We start from the raw sequence: 17462 nt of genomic DNA on the forward strand, positions 1-17462 counted from the left end.
AGGAACTAGCTCAGTTGAGGATTTTTTTCGGCGATTTTGGGAAGGGAGTTTTATTTAATTTAAGTTTTCTGGTTGGGCTAAATAAGTTTGGATCTAGGTTGAGTCTATTATTCTATTGGAGTAGAATAACATATGGACTAAGCCATGTTGGATTAGAGAGTGGTGTTTTAAACTTTTTGGATATCTATGGTATCGATTGATTTTTTATTTTTTTTTAATCGCAAAGTAGGTGAATTAGTGAAACATATTGACAGGGCCCGAGTGCCGCTCGTGAATGCTGGATGGAACGGGAGGAAACAAGATCATTAGTTTGCGTTCAGAGAAGTTTCATGGTGCTATATGAATTGATGGTGGTGACATCCTCTTAGGCCTGGTCCTCCTCCTACCTTATGGCAGCAAATGCTTGGTTTCTCCTTTTTTTTTTTTTTTTTTTTTTTTTTAAGAAATAGTGGAGGAAGTGAGACACTTCCACCAGCTTTATTATTGATAAAAATGCATGCTTTTACAAAAAAAAAATATAGCACGAATCTTTTCGATGATAAGTATTCTAATAGGGCTCGTTTGGTTCGTGAAAAATATTTTTTTCTTCTAGAATTATGATTCTTGCGAAGGAGATTTCTAAAAAGAGAATTTCTAAAAAAGTACTTATGGCATGTTTGGTAGACAATGAGAAAGTGACAGATTTTCAGAGTGCTTATGTTTGCTTGACCATCTACTTTTTTGAACAAGTTATGTGCAATTCTTATTATAACTTAATAAAAATTAGGTCTTTAATGCTTCTTTAATGCTGAAGATTTTTTTTGGAAAAAAATAAAAACGAAATGATTTTTGGATCACAAAAAAGTAACTTTTTTCATGTTTCTCATGGAAAATGCTTTCTTATAAAACGTGGGAATCATATTTCAATGAAAATATAAATTTCTCGTTTATCTCCTTTAAAATTTTCAACCAAATAACAAGCATCTTATTACTTTTTTTATCGGCCATACTGTTCTTTCTCCTTCTTTTGCGAACCAAACGAGCCCATGATGAAGGCTGTGGGTTTCAGTGTGTGTCTTCCTTTCACTTTCCCTCAAAATGGTTTCTAATAATGATTATTCAAGCTAAATCAATGCCATCAAGATCCTGCCAGTTTTTCCTCCCCCAAGGAAATAACGGTGGGTAGTTACTAAAAAACAAAAAAGACAACGATAATAGTTGATAGAGCATGATATAACCTCTAAAAAATTACATCCTACATCACATATACTACCATATAGTGATCCACCAAATCAATCACAGATATTTGTTTCTACGAGCCCCATTCATTCATTAAGTGCTTGTCTCCTGAGAATAAGTATCTGTGTTTGGCGTGGTGCACCCCGTGGTGTACGATATAATTTTGCTTCAAATATAGGAGGAATGCAACTGTTGGACTATAATCTAATTATCTGAAGATGACTAAATTAAGCTCAAGGACATAGTTCTTCATCCTTGGTTGTGGTACACAGTCACATTAAACTTAAGATAGCCATTAAAATAAATAATCAAACTTCAATAGGCACCTGCAACTCATGGACTCAAAATCCTAGAGTTCACTTCCATTACTTGATCCGATCACTTTATGCTCAAGGATTAAAATTAACTAGTTGCATAATATATGAGCTTTTCTCTGTGCTCTCTCCAGCCAAAAGATTAATGCTGATATTTCATGAGATTTTTTTTTTAATGATGATCCAGAAATAACTCTAGGAACTCTTGGCAATAAACGAATTGGTAACTTGTGATGCGCCAAAATATTTTTCCATGTACCTGGGAGAAGTGGTAGAGAAGGCACCCGGATAATAACATAGTTTTGTAGTTTTATTTTTATTTTTATTTTTTTACTGTAACGGATGTATCATAGAGCGGATACGAATACATCCAAAAAACTCAAAAGATAATAAGCTCCGAAAAGCATCGGGTAGTCCCTTCTTCCTCAGCCATAATGTCTCTCCAAAGTGGTTAGTCACATAGGAGGCTATCCAATCTGCTGCCCCGTTGGCCTTTCGATACACATACTTGCCTGCTGGGCCATGCCACCCCCACCATTTTTCGAATATTCCTAAGAAGTGAATGGTAATCACTCATCCCTCTCACACTCTGCTGGATCCATCTAATAATAGTGGCTGAGTCGTCTTCAAGTACCAAGGTATTAGCCTACAATACGTGCCAGGCATACCTTGGGCTGGTCGAGGCAGCCGAAGGGGGTTCCAATCATTCATGGATCTTAAGTGCAGGTCTGTTAACGAGCCGAGCTGCTCGGGCTCAGTTTGGGTTCGGCCCGGTAAAAGCTCGGCTCGAGCTCGGCTTGTTAGTCAAACGAGCTAGAGCCCAAAATCAAGCCCGTTTAAACTCGAGCTCGAGCAGCTTACGAGCCCGTTTGAACTCGTGACTTAACCCTTTTTGAGTCTCCCCAGTCCCCTCCCTCTCCTTTGAATATTGCTCTCTTGCTCTAGAGTCCGGCTCCCCCGACCTAGATCTCAGCCTGCCTCGCTCGAATCGACCTCCTCCACGCCTCTCTCGACAACCTCCTCCAAATCCCTCAGGCCCAAGACCCTCTCCGCCGCCCCGCCTCCACCCTCTGGACCGACGGCCTCCTTGACTACTTCCTCCGCTTCGCCAACTCCTACGGCTCCTTCCGATCCGCCCTCATGTTGCTCAGACAAACCCAGTCTGAGCTCCACACCGCGATCCGTCGCCACGACAAGGCCCGCCTCGCATCCGCCCTCCGATCTTAGAAAAGAATCGAGAGAGATCTCGCCAGATCTGGGCACCATCTCTTCCTCCACTTGTCTCCCACCTGCCTCCCTCGACCTCTCCCACTTCTACTGCTGGACCGAGGATATCCCCCCGGCCCTCCAGGCCCATCTCGCCGCCGCCGCCTCTCTCGCCCGCCTCGACCTCCTCCGCCGAGGGCGTCCGCGTTTCCGAGCTCGCCGCCATCGTCGTTGCCTGCCCCAACCTCCGTCCTCCTCGCCCCTGCGTCTTCAACCCCCGCTACTTCGAGTTCGTCGACGACGCTTCCCTCCTCACCCTCGCCGCCGCCTGCCTCTGTCTCTCCCTCTTCAACCTCGTCGACCCCTCCATCCTCTCTCTCGCCCGCCCCATCCCCATCTCCATCTCCGAGCTTAGGCTCGAGCTCGAGCTTGTAATTCAAACAGGCTTTACAAGCTCAAGTCCGAACTTTTACTGTACCAAGCAAGCCTGAGTTTAAGTCCAATATAGAGCCCGGTATCGAGCCCGAGTCAGAAATTCTGTGAAACGAGGAAGGCTGGGGCTGGGCTCGTTAACAAGCCTACCTAAGTGGAAACTTGGGAGGGTTCTCAACGCGGCGGGCGCGAGGAGATAAAAAAATGGCAGGCATGGGCGTGAGACTCGCGCGCTCGGGCAGTGCGGCGAGGAGATACCGTAATCTTAGTCGAGCACCGAAAGTGTATAAAATATGGCCTCTACTGCGTCTTGTACTCTGGACCACTCTGTACGTCCCATCACCAGGGGTTCAAGTGGGATCCATCGTGGAAGCCACCACTCTGTACTCTTTTTTTTCTTATTCAAGGATATTAGAATTAGTCCATAGTTCATGAATTCTGGATCTTTGACGGATTGTTCTTGTTTAATGAAAAATAATATATTTAGTTTAATTATGAAAGATGAAAAAAAACTCATACAATAAATATGATTTGTTCTAAATAAAAAAATCTTTTTAACAAAATTGTGTGGATTACTAGTCATTTAATGGAAGCTTCTTCTGCAACCTTTAGATCTATAAAATATTTTTCTTTTATTGCAGCAAGCAGAAAGTATAACAAAAAAAATATATAATGTTTATGTGGTTTGATCTATTGATTTATCTCAACGAATAAAGACGATGCAAAAATTTTACTATAAAAATTGAAAATTATAAAATATAAAATTTTCTTGGAAACTCTAACCTGGAAAATATTTTATCTCTGCAATATTCTATTATATATATATATATATATATATATATAATAGAATAAGTTGATTTAGATTCGAATTGGTGTCTCGTAATGATCAGGTTAGCTAACTATTTCCATACCTTCGGCTAACTATTCGAGAGCTCCGCTCCAAAAAAGAATTCCTTTTTGACTCTCTATTACTTGTAAACTTAAAGGCATATTCAATGCTTTTCATTATGTAAAAAAAGGAAATTAAATCTATTTTTCTAAAAATTATTATAATTAGTTATTTCTCAATTTTTGCTCTTACATGAATGGATAAATGTAAATATATTGTATATCATATATCAATAGTATTAATTGCTTGCATTTTATTTAAAATTGTAAAATATAGGATGGACCGCTTTATCAGTCTATTTCATGCTCTAATATGTTATCTAATGAATGGGATATTGGTCTAAATCTCCATGTGACACTTATCTAGCCCCTCAATATTGCATCAATCATCAACCGACACAATAAGTAAAAAATAGAATTGGAATCGATGGCAGTAACCATTCAGTCATTCCAACTTCAATAGAATTTTATAGTTTGTGCTTAGATCTGAATAACAGCCCTAATTGAATCATCGTCCGTCAACCCTAAATGTAGAATTTCAATGGTTCCGATGTTTTCGGTTGTGGCCCATACTTGAGGACCATTGCTAGCTTCTGCTAGAAAATTGATGGATGGGATACCTAGAACTAATCATCCAATTTTTGTGACTAATTGGTAGGTCTATGGATCCATCGGACGGTTCTTAGCAGTGGACCCACCAGTGATGGGCTTCTAGAATTCGGTCAATTGTGGGCTTCTAGCATTGGTGGCAAATGATATCTAGTGATCATCACCTCCAATGAGCGGTAGTGCATGAAATAGTTTATAGGAGGAATGTTTGAGTATAAGTAACCACAGCACGGCTACAACGAAACGCACTTGTTCATAGTAGTGCAATTCGCAGCTTTTACTTCTCTATGCCGTTAGCTCTTCTTGTGTGAATCATCTAGTTTAAAGCTATAGGGTTTCATGGATTTATGAATCCAACCTTCTTTTTTATCTTTTAAAAAGTACATCTTTTTTGTAAAATAACAATAGGAATGCTGTCATTCTTTTAAGCAAACTGATGGAAGATTGAACTCGCGCACCATTCAGTGAGAAAGAAAACGAGAGGAGCACTAACACTAATAGTGATTTCATAAATTAAAATGATAGAAAAAATATTTGTTTGGTGGACTTTGAGAAAAACTTCTAGGCTGGATAAGGAAACCTTTTCCAAGTGGACGAGGGTTATTCAACTCGAAGTTTGAGTGCTTGGATGCCATCAAGGTGGTCCAAGGTTTTGGGGGATGGCTATTGGCAACGACATAGGGCTGGGGTGGTTGTAAGTTTGGTGGTTTAAGCTTACCAGCTAGTGCCTTAAGAGTAGGTTGGCCACTTTTGTGTTATAGTTGAGGCTCTTTTTTTCTATCATAGTGTAAGAATCTATGTGGACGTCTTTAGTCTTATATCAGCTATGCACTAAGTAGATCTTGGGTACTTATACGGGGCCAAGAAACCTAAATAATATCTTCTGACTAGTCCTTTTAGATAAAGTCTTGGGTTGTAACAAATCGTATCAAAGCGGACCCGGCCTCGGGCCTATGTGGATTGAGAGATATTGCAGCACAAGCTTATCGGGGTTGACCACAGGTCGATTACGGTGCTTGTGATTAGATTTGAGTGGATTTAAATCCTTAGCCTAGCGAGAACAGCAGGACTTAAATGACAGAAATATATGAGGATCCGTGTAGACGTTTGTTTAGTCCCACATCAGCTATATACTAGGTAGATCTTGGTTACTTATACAAGGCTAAGAACCCAAATAAGACCTTCTAACTAGCCTTCTTGGAAGAAGTCCTAGATCATGACACATATAAAGGGTAATATATATATATATATATATATATATATATATATATATATATATATATATATATATATATATATATATATACTTCTATATTATGGTTTTAAAATTTGAATCCCCATGCTATTAATGAAGCCAAAATAATGACCACCAAAATCGAGAGAATTTGAGGAGTTTGACGCTTGCTACTTTTTTTTCTTCTTCTTTTTTTGATAGTGTGAGTTGCTCACATTTACAGAGAAGGATATGGCATTGTGGACAAGCTAGCAAATCAAGCTAGAATGATGGAGGAAAACACTCGAGCTAGCAAGGGCATATGAGATGAGAGGTGATCATGCTTGGTTCAGGAGTTTTCCCTGACAGATGTGCACCAAGAAAGCAATGGTGTAATATGAACTGCACTACCATCTTCTGTTTGTTGAAAAGTCATAAAGATATGCTACGGGGGTGCTTGAACTGTTTGGTTTCCTTTCGCACTAATCGCTTGTCTAACAAGGTCGAAGTCATGATGGGTTAGGTTTGTCCCACAACTCCACACGAACGACTTTCTACAATTAAATGAAGTATAGAAAAGAAAAAAAAATAGTTAAGAAGTACGGGTTTGTGACATAAGTCACTCATACAAAAGAACTAAAACCAACATGCAGACGTAAAGGGCAGTCTGTCTTCCTAGCTAGTTTGGACATCATACCAACCATAGGGGTATTGATTTTGGGCAACTAATATATCTCCAAAACAAAGTTAGTGACATGGTCACAATTTTTCTTTTCTTTTTTTTTTGTGTGGTAAAACCGGATATACTATATTTATTATATTATATTTGAGTAAACACAGCCACGAGAATCAGCATGTAAAATATTCAATAACTAAGTGAGAATCATGGAAGTAGAAGTATAGTACATGACATTGTCACAATTCTTCTTCTACTGTGGCTAAATGGATAAATTAGAACGATAAAATTATTCTTGCTCAAAAGTGACAACAGCATGAGAGAAAGGATGCCATTTATAAATGATTTGATTCTAATTCTACACCTTTCACTCAGCGTCTCCCTTTTATATCATCAAGGAACAATATTCAAATCATAAACAAGAGCCATTCTTTCCATCATCACCTGGCTGTGATGGCCGACCGTGCCGGTCATAAGAAATTCCCCCTCCCTTTGCTTTAAAGCGCATCATATATACTTGCTGCCTTCCTCTTTAGACAGTGGTGGAACAACACAAAGGGAAGCAAGGCAGCTTTGCCCCCACTCAAGAAGTGGAGCTTAAGAATTTCGCACGACCAAATGATGGTCGACCAAACCCCACATCTTTTTGAGGCTTCGAACGTCTGTTCTTTGTGCAGCTAAAGAGAACATTTGCTCGTGAATGGGTCATGCCAAACATCCAAAAAGAAGGAAAGAAACGGAGAACACTTGGCTAGTCTTAATGTACCCTAAAGTGGGGGAATAGAAACTTTTGGTTGTGGACCTCTTTCTCCCCCTCCCTCTCTCTCTATCTCTCTCTTCTCTTTCTGGATAGGACCAGAGGGAGAAGGGGTTTGCACTTTGGACCTCATGACAAGGCTCGGAATGGGCATCATGAACATGTTTGGTTGTTCTCCAAAACCATCTAAAAGAAAGCATTAAATGGCATCCACACTTTAGCAAGGCCTAGTCATGCACATGGCCTTCTCATAGAAACAAACAAGACATGTATTAACTTTCATGACCTCCACAAGCACACTTGACACTTAAGTTTGGAGCTTTCTAGCTTTATAATGGCTGGTGGATTCGGGCGGTCGATATGGAGTTTAACTTTAGGCTCCATGATTAGTGTCTCTTCGACGGGATTAGCAGCCTGTCTTAGTGCTTGGTACATAACAGTGACTTTAGTTTAATTTTTCTAGGTGATGGTTCGATATTGCGTTCATCTTATCCTTAATAATGCTATGATTGTAATGTCGAGATGGGTCGTTCGAATAGTGAGATATGATTTAGTAACTAAAGCGACTGTGATTTTGACCAAATGAATGATAGGAGGCACATGAAAGTGACCTAAATGGCATTGCAACTCAACTGAAACAGTTATGAAATAAATGAGGATAATGTTACGGGATAAGCCCGAAATCTTTGCAAGTTAGATGATCTAGGAAATTTCCAACAATTAGTTAGTTGTGGTTATACATTTTGCCGATCAACTATTGCTAAAACATCCGAATAGCCAAGCAAACCAAGTCTCTTAACTAAGTTTTGGGGTGTTTCTGCTTGTGAGACACCAGCATCCGGTCGAACATTGAACTAGAGTTGGCAAGAGGATGATATGGATGGAAAGGCAAGCAAGGATAAGATACCATGCATCAACTCCCAAACAATTTATGCAACAACAGTCTAGTGCTTTAATTTGCTTAAAAACAGTTGAACAGATGTTTCAAACATAACTTCTTTCTAAAACATGCTTTATTTATATTACATAACTAGACATACAGACACAACAGCATAAGACTGACCATCACATGGCTTCAGATGGAATGCGCATGGCATACCACATAGCTTCATGTGCCATTGTGCAGGCCACTATATATGACCATATGCCGACATTAAACATTGGATGCTAATCCTTCCAAGTATAACATCATTTGATTCTCTGAGACGCATCCAGGAGTTTGATGCCCACTTCTTGGCTCAATGCATCTGTAAACAGAATTAATTCCATGGAGCCGAAGTAGATGCTTACAGGGTCGACAACAGTAATGGGCTGAAGGTTCTTTTGTGTGCCAGTGTCTCACCCTATTCACACATTCCATGGCCAACTGCAGCCACAGTGGGGCACCATCCATGTTATGAGTTCTTTGATTTGAAGTCCATGCATAAATGCTGCTGGTTCTTTGATTTGAAGTCCACACTGATGAGAGTTTTTGAGCCTACTTGAAGTACTATGATGTAATGTGGGAAAAAGTAATTATAATTTATAATGAAGTGATGATTAGCATGTGGGATAACCCACACATTCCTCAAGCTTTAATATAACCTATGTATTGTGAAATCTTCAATCATTTAATTGAAGACTGGCTGGTTTTCTACTTGAAAATTTTATCTAGTTTAATTATTTTGAATGACAAAAAAGTATAGTCTTTGTTAGATTATTTTTGGTTGGATATGCATGAAAAATGCTAATATTAGTTTAACTGAAGTCAAGAGCCCATTTGGTTGTCTTAAAGGTTCCAAAGAGCTTAATAATTAATTCACTATTTTTTGCCTTGTTGGCTGATTGTCTCTTTCTCTTACCATCTCCTCATTAGATTTTATTTCTCCATTATGGTCGGGCAATTGCTTGAAAACTGTATTCTTTAATGATTGGCAGCCACCACAGTAAACACTAATCTTATTTCAAACGCAAGGCAGTTCAATTCCTTCCATTATTTATAAGAATTTATTTGTATATTTTCTGCACGTGCATCTGCTAATCTTTGTATAAATTTCTACGGTTGGTGGTTGAGACCCGTCAAGGTGGATGAACCTATTACATTAAGGAGACGACCTTTTACTTTTTCTCCAAGCTGATGTCAAGCTTCTAATCAACATACTCCAATCCTCCTAATTTTTTTTGTTATTAATCTCTTTGTTGCGTCGGACCGAAGGAAGAACGAAACAAGAAAGAAAAAATAGAAAAGTATAAGAGTACACCATATTTATGTATTTCGGTCTACTGACCTACATTCATAAACAAAATCGATACAGAAGTTTCACTACACAAAATTGAAGATTGCAGAGTATACGATTTTTTCTCGAACCCTACCTCCCAATACATCTGATTCCTAAAACAATTAATTACTCTCTTTTTTTTTTTAGGGTTATATATATCAGGTTAGTCTGCTTGTGAGGGCTCCACCTCTGTGTCCCTGACTAACTAATCATGCAGCCCAAATAAAACAAGTACGCCTGCTAGGGAGGGGTGTTTGTTCCTCCGCTCTGCTCGCTTTGTTGGCTTCACTTTGGAGAAAAAAAATTATTTTTGCATTTTTAGATCTTACAAACTAAAGATATACTCCATACCCTTTTGAGTAGGAAATTAGTTAACCTATCATGGCAGTCCAAAACTATAACCCCATAAAGTCAAAAAGAGATGGAACGTGGAGGAAACACGACTACCTCATAATATATAGGTCCTCCTAAATATCAAATTTTGCATGAATATCTTCTCAAAATTGATATTTACATGTATACCCTCGTAAAATACTTATTTTGTTATTCTACATTTTTTTATTCTTGTTTTTGCATATATACCCACGTCATCTAACATTGTTAAAAAATTAACTGTTGACTAAAATGCCCTTAATGGATAGATGCACAAAAAAAATAAGGCGACCGTGATGGGGGGACAAAAATTTTAAAATTTTATTTTATTTTTAATTAAAATAAATATAGCTTTTATTAATGGTATTAGAGGTATTTGTGCAAAAACAGTATTTTATGATGATATAGAAATAAATATAAATTTTAAAAAAATATTTACATAAATTTAAATTTTTAAGAAGAGTATTCATGCAAAAAAAATTCTAATATATATATAGTAGAATCCCCAATATTGCCTAGAGAGCATCAATCTTTTGTTTTGGTCACCGGTCATTGGTCACAGCACAGTGCTCGTCACTGAATAGTTCTAGCAATTCAAGGAATGAACCTGTCTGGCCTTGTTGGATGATCACACATCAATTCCTGCAGTTCATGAAAAGAAGAAATATGACAAAAGAAAAAGATGATGATAGATTAAGAGGAGGTCACCCAATTTCAGCCTGAAATCAAGGGGGCAATTATAAAATCATTAGAAAAAAGGTCACCACCAGAAAGTGACTTGCAATATTGAACTTAAAATAGTAGCTAAGAATCAACTTGAAGCCAAGTCAAGCTCACTGTTCCAAATAGTTGAGTCGCAACGACAGGATCTCTACTGTTTTAAAAATGATCGAAACGTAAGAGATGGTGTTTCTGCGTACCATTCGATCACCAGTGTGAAAATTTAAGACCATATCCCCGAATCAAATTCAAGTTGATGGGTGACACCTAGATCTTGTCTCAAGGTCCTGGTTGATTCATTTGGTGGAGTACGGTAGACCAAGCATCCACCAACTCTGTTGTGTCTGAATCAAGCAAATTAAATTGGCTCAATTAAGACTAGTTTTGTGAGACAAGAGGCGTGCAGATGACTATTGAAGGGTCAAGGGTTCAGAAGAAGCCAAGCAGTGTGCAATTCAGCATGTGCTGATCATTTATTTGCATGTGCTGATCATTTATTTGGCAAACTTGAATGAAGGATGATTGCTAGGGATATCTTATCTGAAAACCGACATAAAACCTAGGCGAAGACCCACCGGTTAAGCTTGCTTGGATCATGGGAATTTTACTCGGAGGCTGTTAATCATAGGATATATAGAAGCCAACTCATCATTTCAAATTTTCGATCCCAGTACAAGATGTCTTTTATAGGATTTTAGAGGATTGCAAGAAAAACAAAAACAAAGGTCTTTGTTCGAGCCACGATCTATCCTCAAGGATTATAATCCCTGGAGACCATGGAGGTATGAAACATTATATCTTAGGAATAGACATCAGAATCACCTAGGAAAATCACGCCATTCATAAGGAAACACTTCAATTTAGTGTGCATCGCCCAATCATTCTCAACCATGTCTTTCCTTGTAGTTTATTTTGTAACTTTTCCACTGTTAAAATATTTACAGAAGAAGAAAAAAATAAAAGAAAAAAAGATGAAGAAAAATAATTTTATTTTTTTGCTCGATCATATTTGGTACATCTCAAGAGTTATATATGCTCGTGTACAGACTTCACACAAAAAAAATAATATAGGCTGATATAAGATCATACTAATAAAAAAAATAATGCTCGTCGATATAAATTATTATGTTGATTGATACAGGATCATACTAAGAAGCAAAATAATACTAATCAATACAGGATCATGCTAATAAAAAAATAATATGAATTGATATAAATTGTTGCGTGATTCCTAAAATTATGCTAACATCCACATAATCACATCCTCACGTTTGCTTAAGGAGCCTATTTTGTTCTTTTTCCTTCTAGTATTGATTTCTTCTCTCTGTTGTAATGCTCTGACCTTATATCTCTACTTCCTCTCTCTCTGATGTATCTCTCGCCTAAGCTTTGGTAAATTCTCGTGATCTTTGATATGTAATAAAAGCCAAGTGGCTGCGTTATCATCATCCAAAAAAAAAACAGCAAGTAGAGCTTGCAGGCATCCCTTTGGTTAATGCCTGCAGTGATGCAATCAACAAGCTGAATGGAGTCTATCCAGAGAGAGAGAGAGAGAGAGAGAGAGAGAGAGAGAGAGTGAGTGATCGGCCCCAACGGTTGAATAAGCTGGGGACCAAATTGCTTAGCAAAAGCACAAGTTAGTCCAGAGTCTTATCCGGTGCTTTCCATTTCGGAGTAAACCGTTTGATGGTGTTGCAAGCGTATTTTTAGGGTTCTGGTACTCTGAAGCCTTCCCATGTGCGCATCCCCCAAAATAAACCGTACGTTTGTCCCTTTCTCATCCTCCACCCCGTCCTATCCAACCTAACCATTCCCAATTCATACATTCTAAATTCGCCCCCCACACGTGGTTATCATACCTTCCCTCCAGCTCTAATCCCCTTCCTTTTTAATTAAGCCTCAAATTTAAATATCTAATCGAGCAATAAATAAATTAGTAAATGTGTTATAATAATTTCATTAAACAAATACCATCTGGGTATCATCTTTGGATTCAAGATTACAAGAGAAACTAATCACAACTTTTAACCCATACAAGTTTTTATATTGTAAATGAAGATTGCGTGTTGCTTGTTTGCTTTTAATTTGTCTTCGAGATTTGGTTCAACATCTTTTTTTTTTATGTTTTTTTCTATGTTCTTTGATTTCACACTTTTTGAATCTTCCCGTGCCTTCCAAGTCCAAACGTCTTGCCTTACAAGTAAATTGAAATGGCATATATATATAATATCTATCAAAAAGAATGGCACGTAATACCATAAATATTAGGTGATGTAAAAAAAAATATTATTATTTTACTTTACTACATGATCATAGTTTCAAGGCAGTTAGGTATGGGATTAAAACCCCTCACTGTTTGAAAAATAATAAAAAAAACACATGTATGTAAGAGTGTAATCACTGTGTTAGGCCAGACATTCTCCCTCCGGCCATTCTCAAATGCAAGAAAAAAAAACACCCGATAAAACGAAGGCAAGCTATTTACTTCACCTACAGGTCGTCGGATTCCAACTAAATAAAGCTAAGAGCTCCTGCTAATTAAAGCAAGAGACAACTAAATAATTAAATAATCATAATAGAGAGACAACTAGACTAGATAAATAAATAATTAACTTAAATCTTTTAAGGGGAAAATAAAAGATAAATTCTAAAAAAGTACAAGTAATAGCCCCACGAGAGCCAACTCACCACCTTTTTCCTCTCCCCACCCCCTTCCCTCCTCCCTTATATCCGTTCTCCTGGGAACAAACCTCTCTCAAGAGTCCTCCTCCTCCTCCTCCTCCTCCTCCTTCCCAATCCCCAAGCCACTACTATAACTACATTCACGAACTAGAGAAGAGGAATAGGAGAGGATATCAGGAGACGAGAGAGAGAGAGAGAGAGAGAGAGAGAGAGAGAGAGGGAGGAGAGAATTTATCGATTGATAAGATTAATGTGATATGGAGCTGGAGCTGGACAAGCTGAGCGCGGTTCGGGTCCTGGGGAAGGGGGCGATGGGCACCGTGTTCCTGGTTATCGACCGGTCGGACCACCCGTCACGGCCGCCGGTGTTCGCCCTCAAGGTGGTGGAGAAGCACTCCCCCACCGCCAAGCCCGACGCCGACCGCCGCGCCCGGTGGGAGCTCTCCGTCCTCTCCCGCCTCGGGTCCCACCACTTCCTCCCCTCGCTGCTGGGCTCCTTGGAGACCCCGGACTTGTTGGCCTGGGCCGTCCCATTCTGCCCCGGCGGCGACCTCAACGCCCTCCGCTACTCGCTCTCCGATCGCATCTTCTCCCCTGCCGCCATCCGGTTCTACGTCTCCGAGATCGTCTCCGCCCTCGCCCACCTCCACTCCCTCGGAATCGTCTACCGCGACCTCAAGCCCGAGAACGTCCTCCTCCAGGCCTCCGGCCACGTCACCCTCACCGATTTCGACCTCTCCCGCCACCTCGCCCCGAAACCCCTCCCCTCCTCCCCCGCCTACAGCAATCCCATCTCCCTTCCTTCCCCACCCGAGAACAACCATCGACGTCGACGCGGCCACCACCACCGCCGCAACCTCACCCGCATCTTCTTCGGCGGCCACGCCAGCGCCACCGGCGGATCCCCTGACAACACCGGCGGATACCCCGACAGCACCGGCCACCTCCGGCAGCAGCTCAAGAAGGCCAAGTCCGCCCGCGTCTCCCCCGTCAGCCGCCGCCGCCCCAGCATCTCCGGTGGGGTCGCCGCCTGCGAGCGGTCCCACTCCTTCGTCGGCACCGAGGAGTACGTCTCCCCCGAGGTCGTCCGTGGCGACGGCCACGAGTTCGCCGTCGACTGGTGGGCCCTCGGCATCCTCACCTACGAGATGACCTACGGCCGCACCCCCTTCCGCGGCCGCAACCGCAAGGAGACCTTCCGGAACGTCCTCACCCGCCAGCCGGAGTTCGCCGGTCGGCAGCGCGCTGACCTCACCGACCTCATCGCGCGCCTCCTCGCCAAGGACCCCGTCCGCCGGCTCGGGTACGCCGGCGGGGCGGAGGAGGTCAAGGCCCACCCCTTCTTCCGGGGAGTCCAGTGGGATCTGCTTGCCGACGTCAACCGCCCGCCCTTCCTCGCGCCGCTGGAGGACCTCGAGGAGGAGGTGCTCGCGCAGAGCGGTGACGGGACCGCCGACGCCGTCGAGGGGTTCGACATCCGGGACTACTGCAAGCGGCTGCGGGAGCAGCAGGCCTCGCCGGCAGCGCCGTCGCCGTTCTCCTCGTCGGTGTCGCTGGCGGAGTTCTGACGGCAACCGTTAGTTGGTTGCTCTTCTTTTTTTTAACCTTTCGTTTTTTTTGTTTTTCAAAGAAGGGAGGACTTTTTCCCGTTATCGGGTTGTACATAAGCAAGGAGGCCGAGACGTGCGGAGACGGGGACTCGGGGAGGCTTCGATGGGGCGGGCGGCGGGCGGTTGTAATTAGGGTAACATGTAGGGTGTATTTCACAAAATTTTGAGAAGACACGTGTGATATGCGCACGCGCGTAGACTGCTTTCAGGGCCAATCATGTTGTATGCAATATTCCTCCCCGTATTTTGGAATGAACAACCACAGCATGTAGCGTTTAGATGGACAAATCTTTATCATGTTTTGATAATTGCTGTGATCTGATCTCTCAATTTTGATGAAATATATCCTTCAATTTCCCTCTTCTCATTCTATTTTTTTCAGTTGGATTATTTCAGCCACTATGAAGTCTAGAACAGCATGTGCATAAATTAAAGTGGATATCTTAGTCTCTTGCCCTTAATCAGCCACTTTTCAAACACTTGTATGTGGTGCACTTGAATTATATGTAGATAATACGCATATATGGTGACATACATAAGAAAAGATATATAGATAGATGGATGGATAGATGTAAAAAATCCTTATTAAAAGGTACACGGTTAGTCTAATTTATGAGACAATAGCTCATCAAATAATCAAACATCACATAATGAACTCTCTTATCTATAATAACTTCACAGTTAAATATAGGGTCATTAACTACTTGATGTTTCCAAGATCAATTCATGGTTTTAATCTACTAAAGCGTGGTCGGTTAGAGTGGATTAGACAGCATAGCATCATATCAGAGCTGCGGAACATCATTTACATGAGTGATTTATGATAAACTTCCTATTCCTGCTAAAACCACCTGGCGATGTTTGATCGATGATTACGGAACCCACAGGCTCGCTTTCTCACTAATTTTTAAACTCAAAGGCAAAGAACATGATCACTGCAGTAACCTTGCTATATATGGTACCAACAAAGTTATGGTAGAGACCTAAGATAATGCCCATATATCTTACTTCGAGTTGACAATTCACACCCAGCATGGCAACTAAATGTGTCAAAAGGGAATTCAAAAGAACAACTGAACATTCTATACATTGTATGTTGCCAAGAAAGCAAGTCTGAAGGTTGAACTCTTCTTCCATACAAAACCATTTCCAACTAGAAAAACAGGTTGAAGAAACTAGAGGAACAAACAATATAGTAGTCTAGTTGGGAATGGTGGGGATGGCAAACAAACCAAAGAAGAGGATGCACAGAGCTCCATTTCTCATCAGATGGAAGTTTAAAAAAAAAGAGAGAAGAGTAAACAAAAAACAGACTCTAATAGAAAAATAAGTTAAAGATACTAGAGGAACAAACAAATTAGTAGTCTAGCTGGGAATGGTGAGGATGGCAGACCAAGCAAAGAGCATGGACAGAGCTCCATCTCTAATCAGATGAAGTTAAAAAGAGAGAGAGAGAGAGAGAGAGAGAGAGAGAGTGGGTTAAACAAAAAAAAAAACAGATTCTAATCATTTGAGGGCACGTTGCTCGAGCAGAGAATGGACAGGGAAATAGACAATGGAGGGTGTCACGGAGTGGCACGGTTTGAACTGTAGAGATAAAAATAAAAAAAACAAACTAACCATTTGAGGGCACAGCACCCTGGGAAGAGGACAGACCCTCCGATAAATCTGCTCGTGACTCATCGTTCTTGGTGTCCTACATCCACCAGGGTTCAAAAGAGATGCGGTACCCTCACATCTTTTTGTTCTCTCGCGCCTGTTAGGTGAAAGGAGAGGAGGGCAGGGACAAGCAAGGGGCCCCTCCTACTCTCCTTCTACTCCCCAATCATATATTTTGGAGGAACAGATGGAGGTGAGATGAGGCCTTCATATCCCACTAGAGTCAGCAAGACATCAAACTGCCTCAATCCCCACTGCCTTGACAGACCGAGCCTGGCATCTTCTTTCTTTTGGAAGTTTTTGCCACCCTTTCGTTTGGCCTGTGACCCTCCAGTTGCCCACAATGCTCCCTTGGGCCCTCTGTTCCTCAATTTATCTTGTGACGGGAAGCAACTCCACTGAAGAGTACCACAGGCTATAATGATGATGCTGAGAACAAAATGTTGAAGTGATCGCGCGTCATCCATCAGCATCTCCAACGAAAGAAACAGCAACTCTTTCTTCCAATCAGAGCGGACCGAAGGATGACTCGAGTTACCTTGCTTTCATGAGTATGACGACGCTCGAAGACACGCATCAAGACCCCCACCTCTGGACTCCCACTGTAATGCAATGAAATGGACTCGAGACAACCGAGAGGACCCCCGTGTTTATCCTTTGCTGGTAGTATCAGTCTTCTTATATGCTTCCCCTGTCACCGAGAACGAGGGTTAAGAAAATTTTGTTCGACGTTGAATTACGTACGCATCCGACTGCACCACTGCAGTTGTTTTTCTTGCCAAGCTCTTCTGTTGTCAAGAATCTCGTTCCATGCATAAGGAGAAAGCATAAAACATCTCAATGCAAAC

The 17462-nt window shown here is 41.1% G+C and overlaps 1 protein-coding gene across 1 annotated transcript; it reads left to right on the forward strand.

Annotated features, from left to right (window-relative positions):
* The first annotated feature begins 13186 nt into the window (after window positions 1–13186).
* Window positions 13187–15322, forward strand: LOC103696656 (serine/threonine-protein kinase UCN-like). Its single transcript, XM_017840490.5, has one exon. The coding sequence runs from the start codon at window positions 13603–13605 to the stop codon at window positions 14911–14913; it is 1311 nt and encodes a 436-aa protein (XP_017695979.2). The 5' UTR covers window positions 13187–13602; the 3' UTR covers window positions 14914–15322.
* Window positions 15323–17462: the final 2140 nt, after the last annotated feature.

This window comes from Phoenix dactylifera, chromosome 2 (assembly GCF_051530095.1).
Source record: "Phoenix dactylifera cultivar Ajwa chromosome 2, Ajwa_hap1_PhDact_Kaust_v1.1, whole genome shotgun sequence".
Classification (NCBI taxonomy): domain Eukaryota; kingdom Viridiplantae; phylum Streptophyta; class Magnoliopsida; order Arecales; family Arecaceae; genus Phoenix; species Phoenix dactylifera.

What these genes read in the sequence shown, in the direction of transcription:
- LOC103696656 (XM_017840490.5), top strand. Translation starts at nt 13,603, where the DNA reads ATGGAGCTGGAGCTGGACAAGCTGAGCGCGGTTCGGGTCCTGGGGAAG.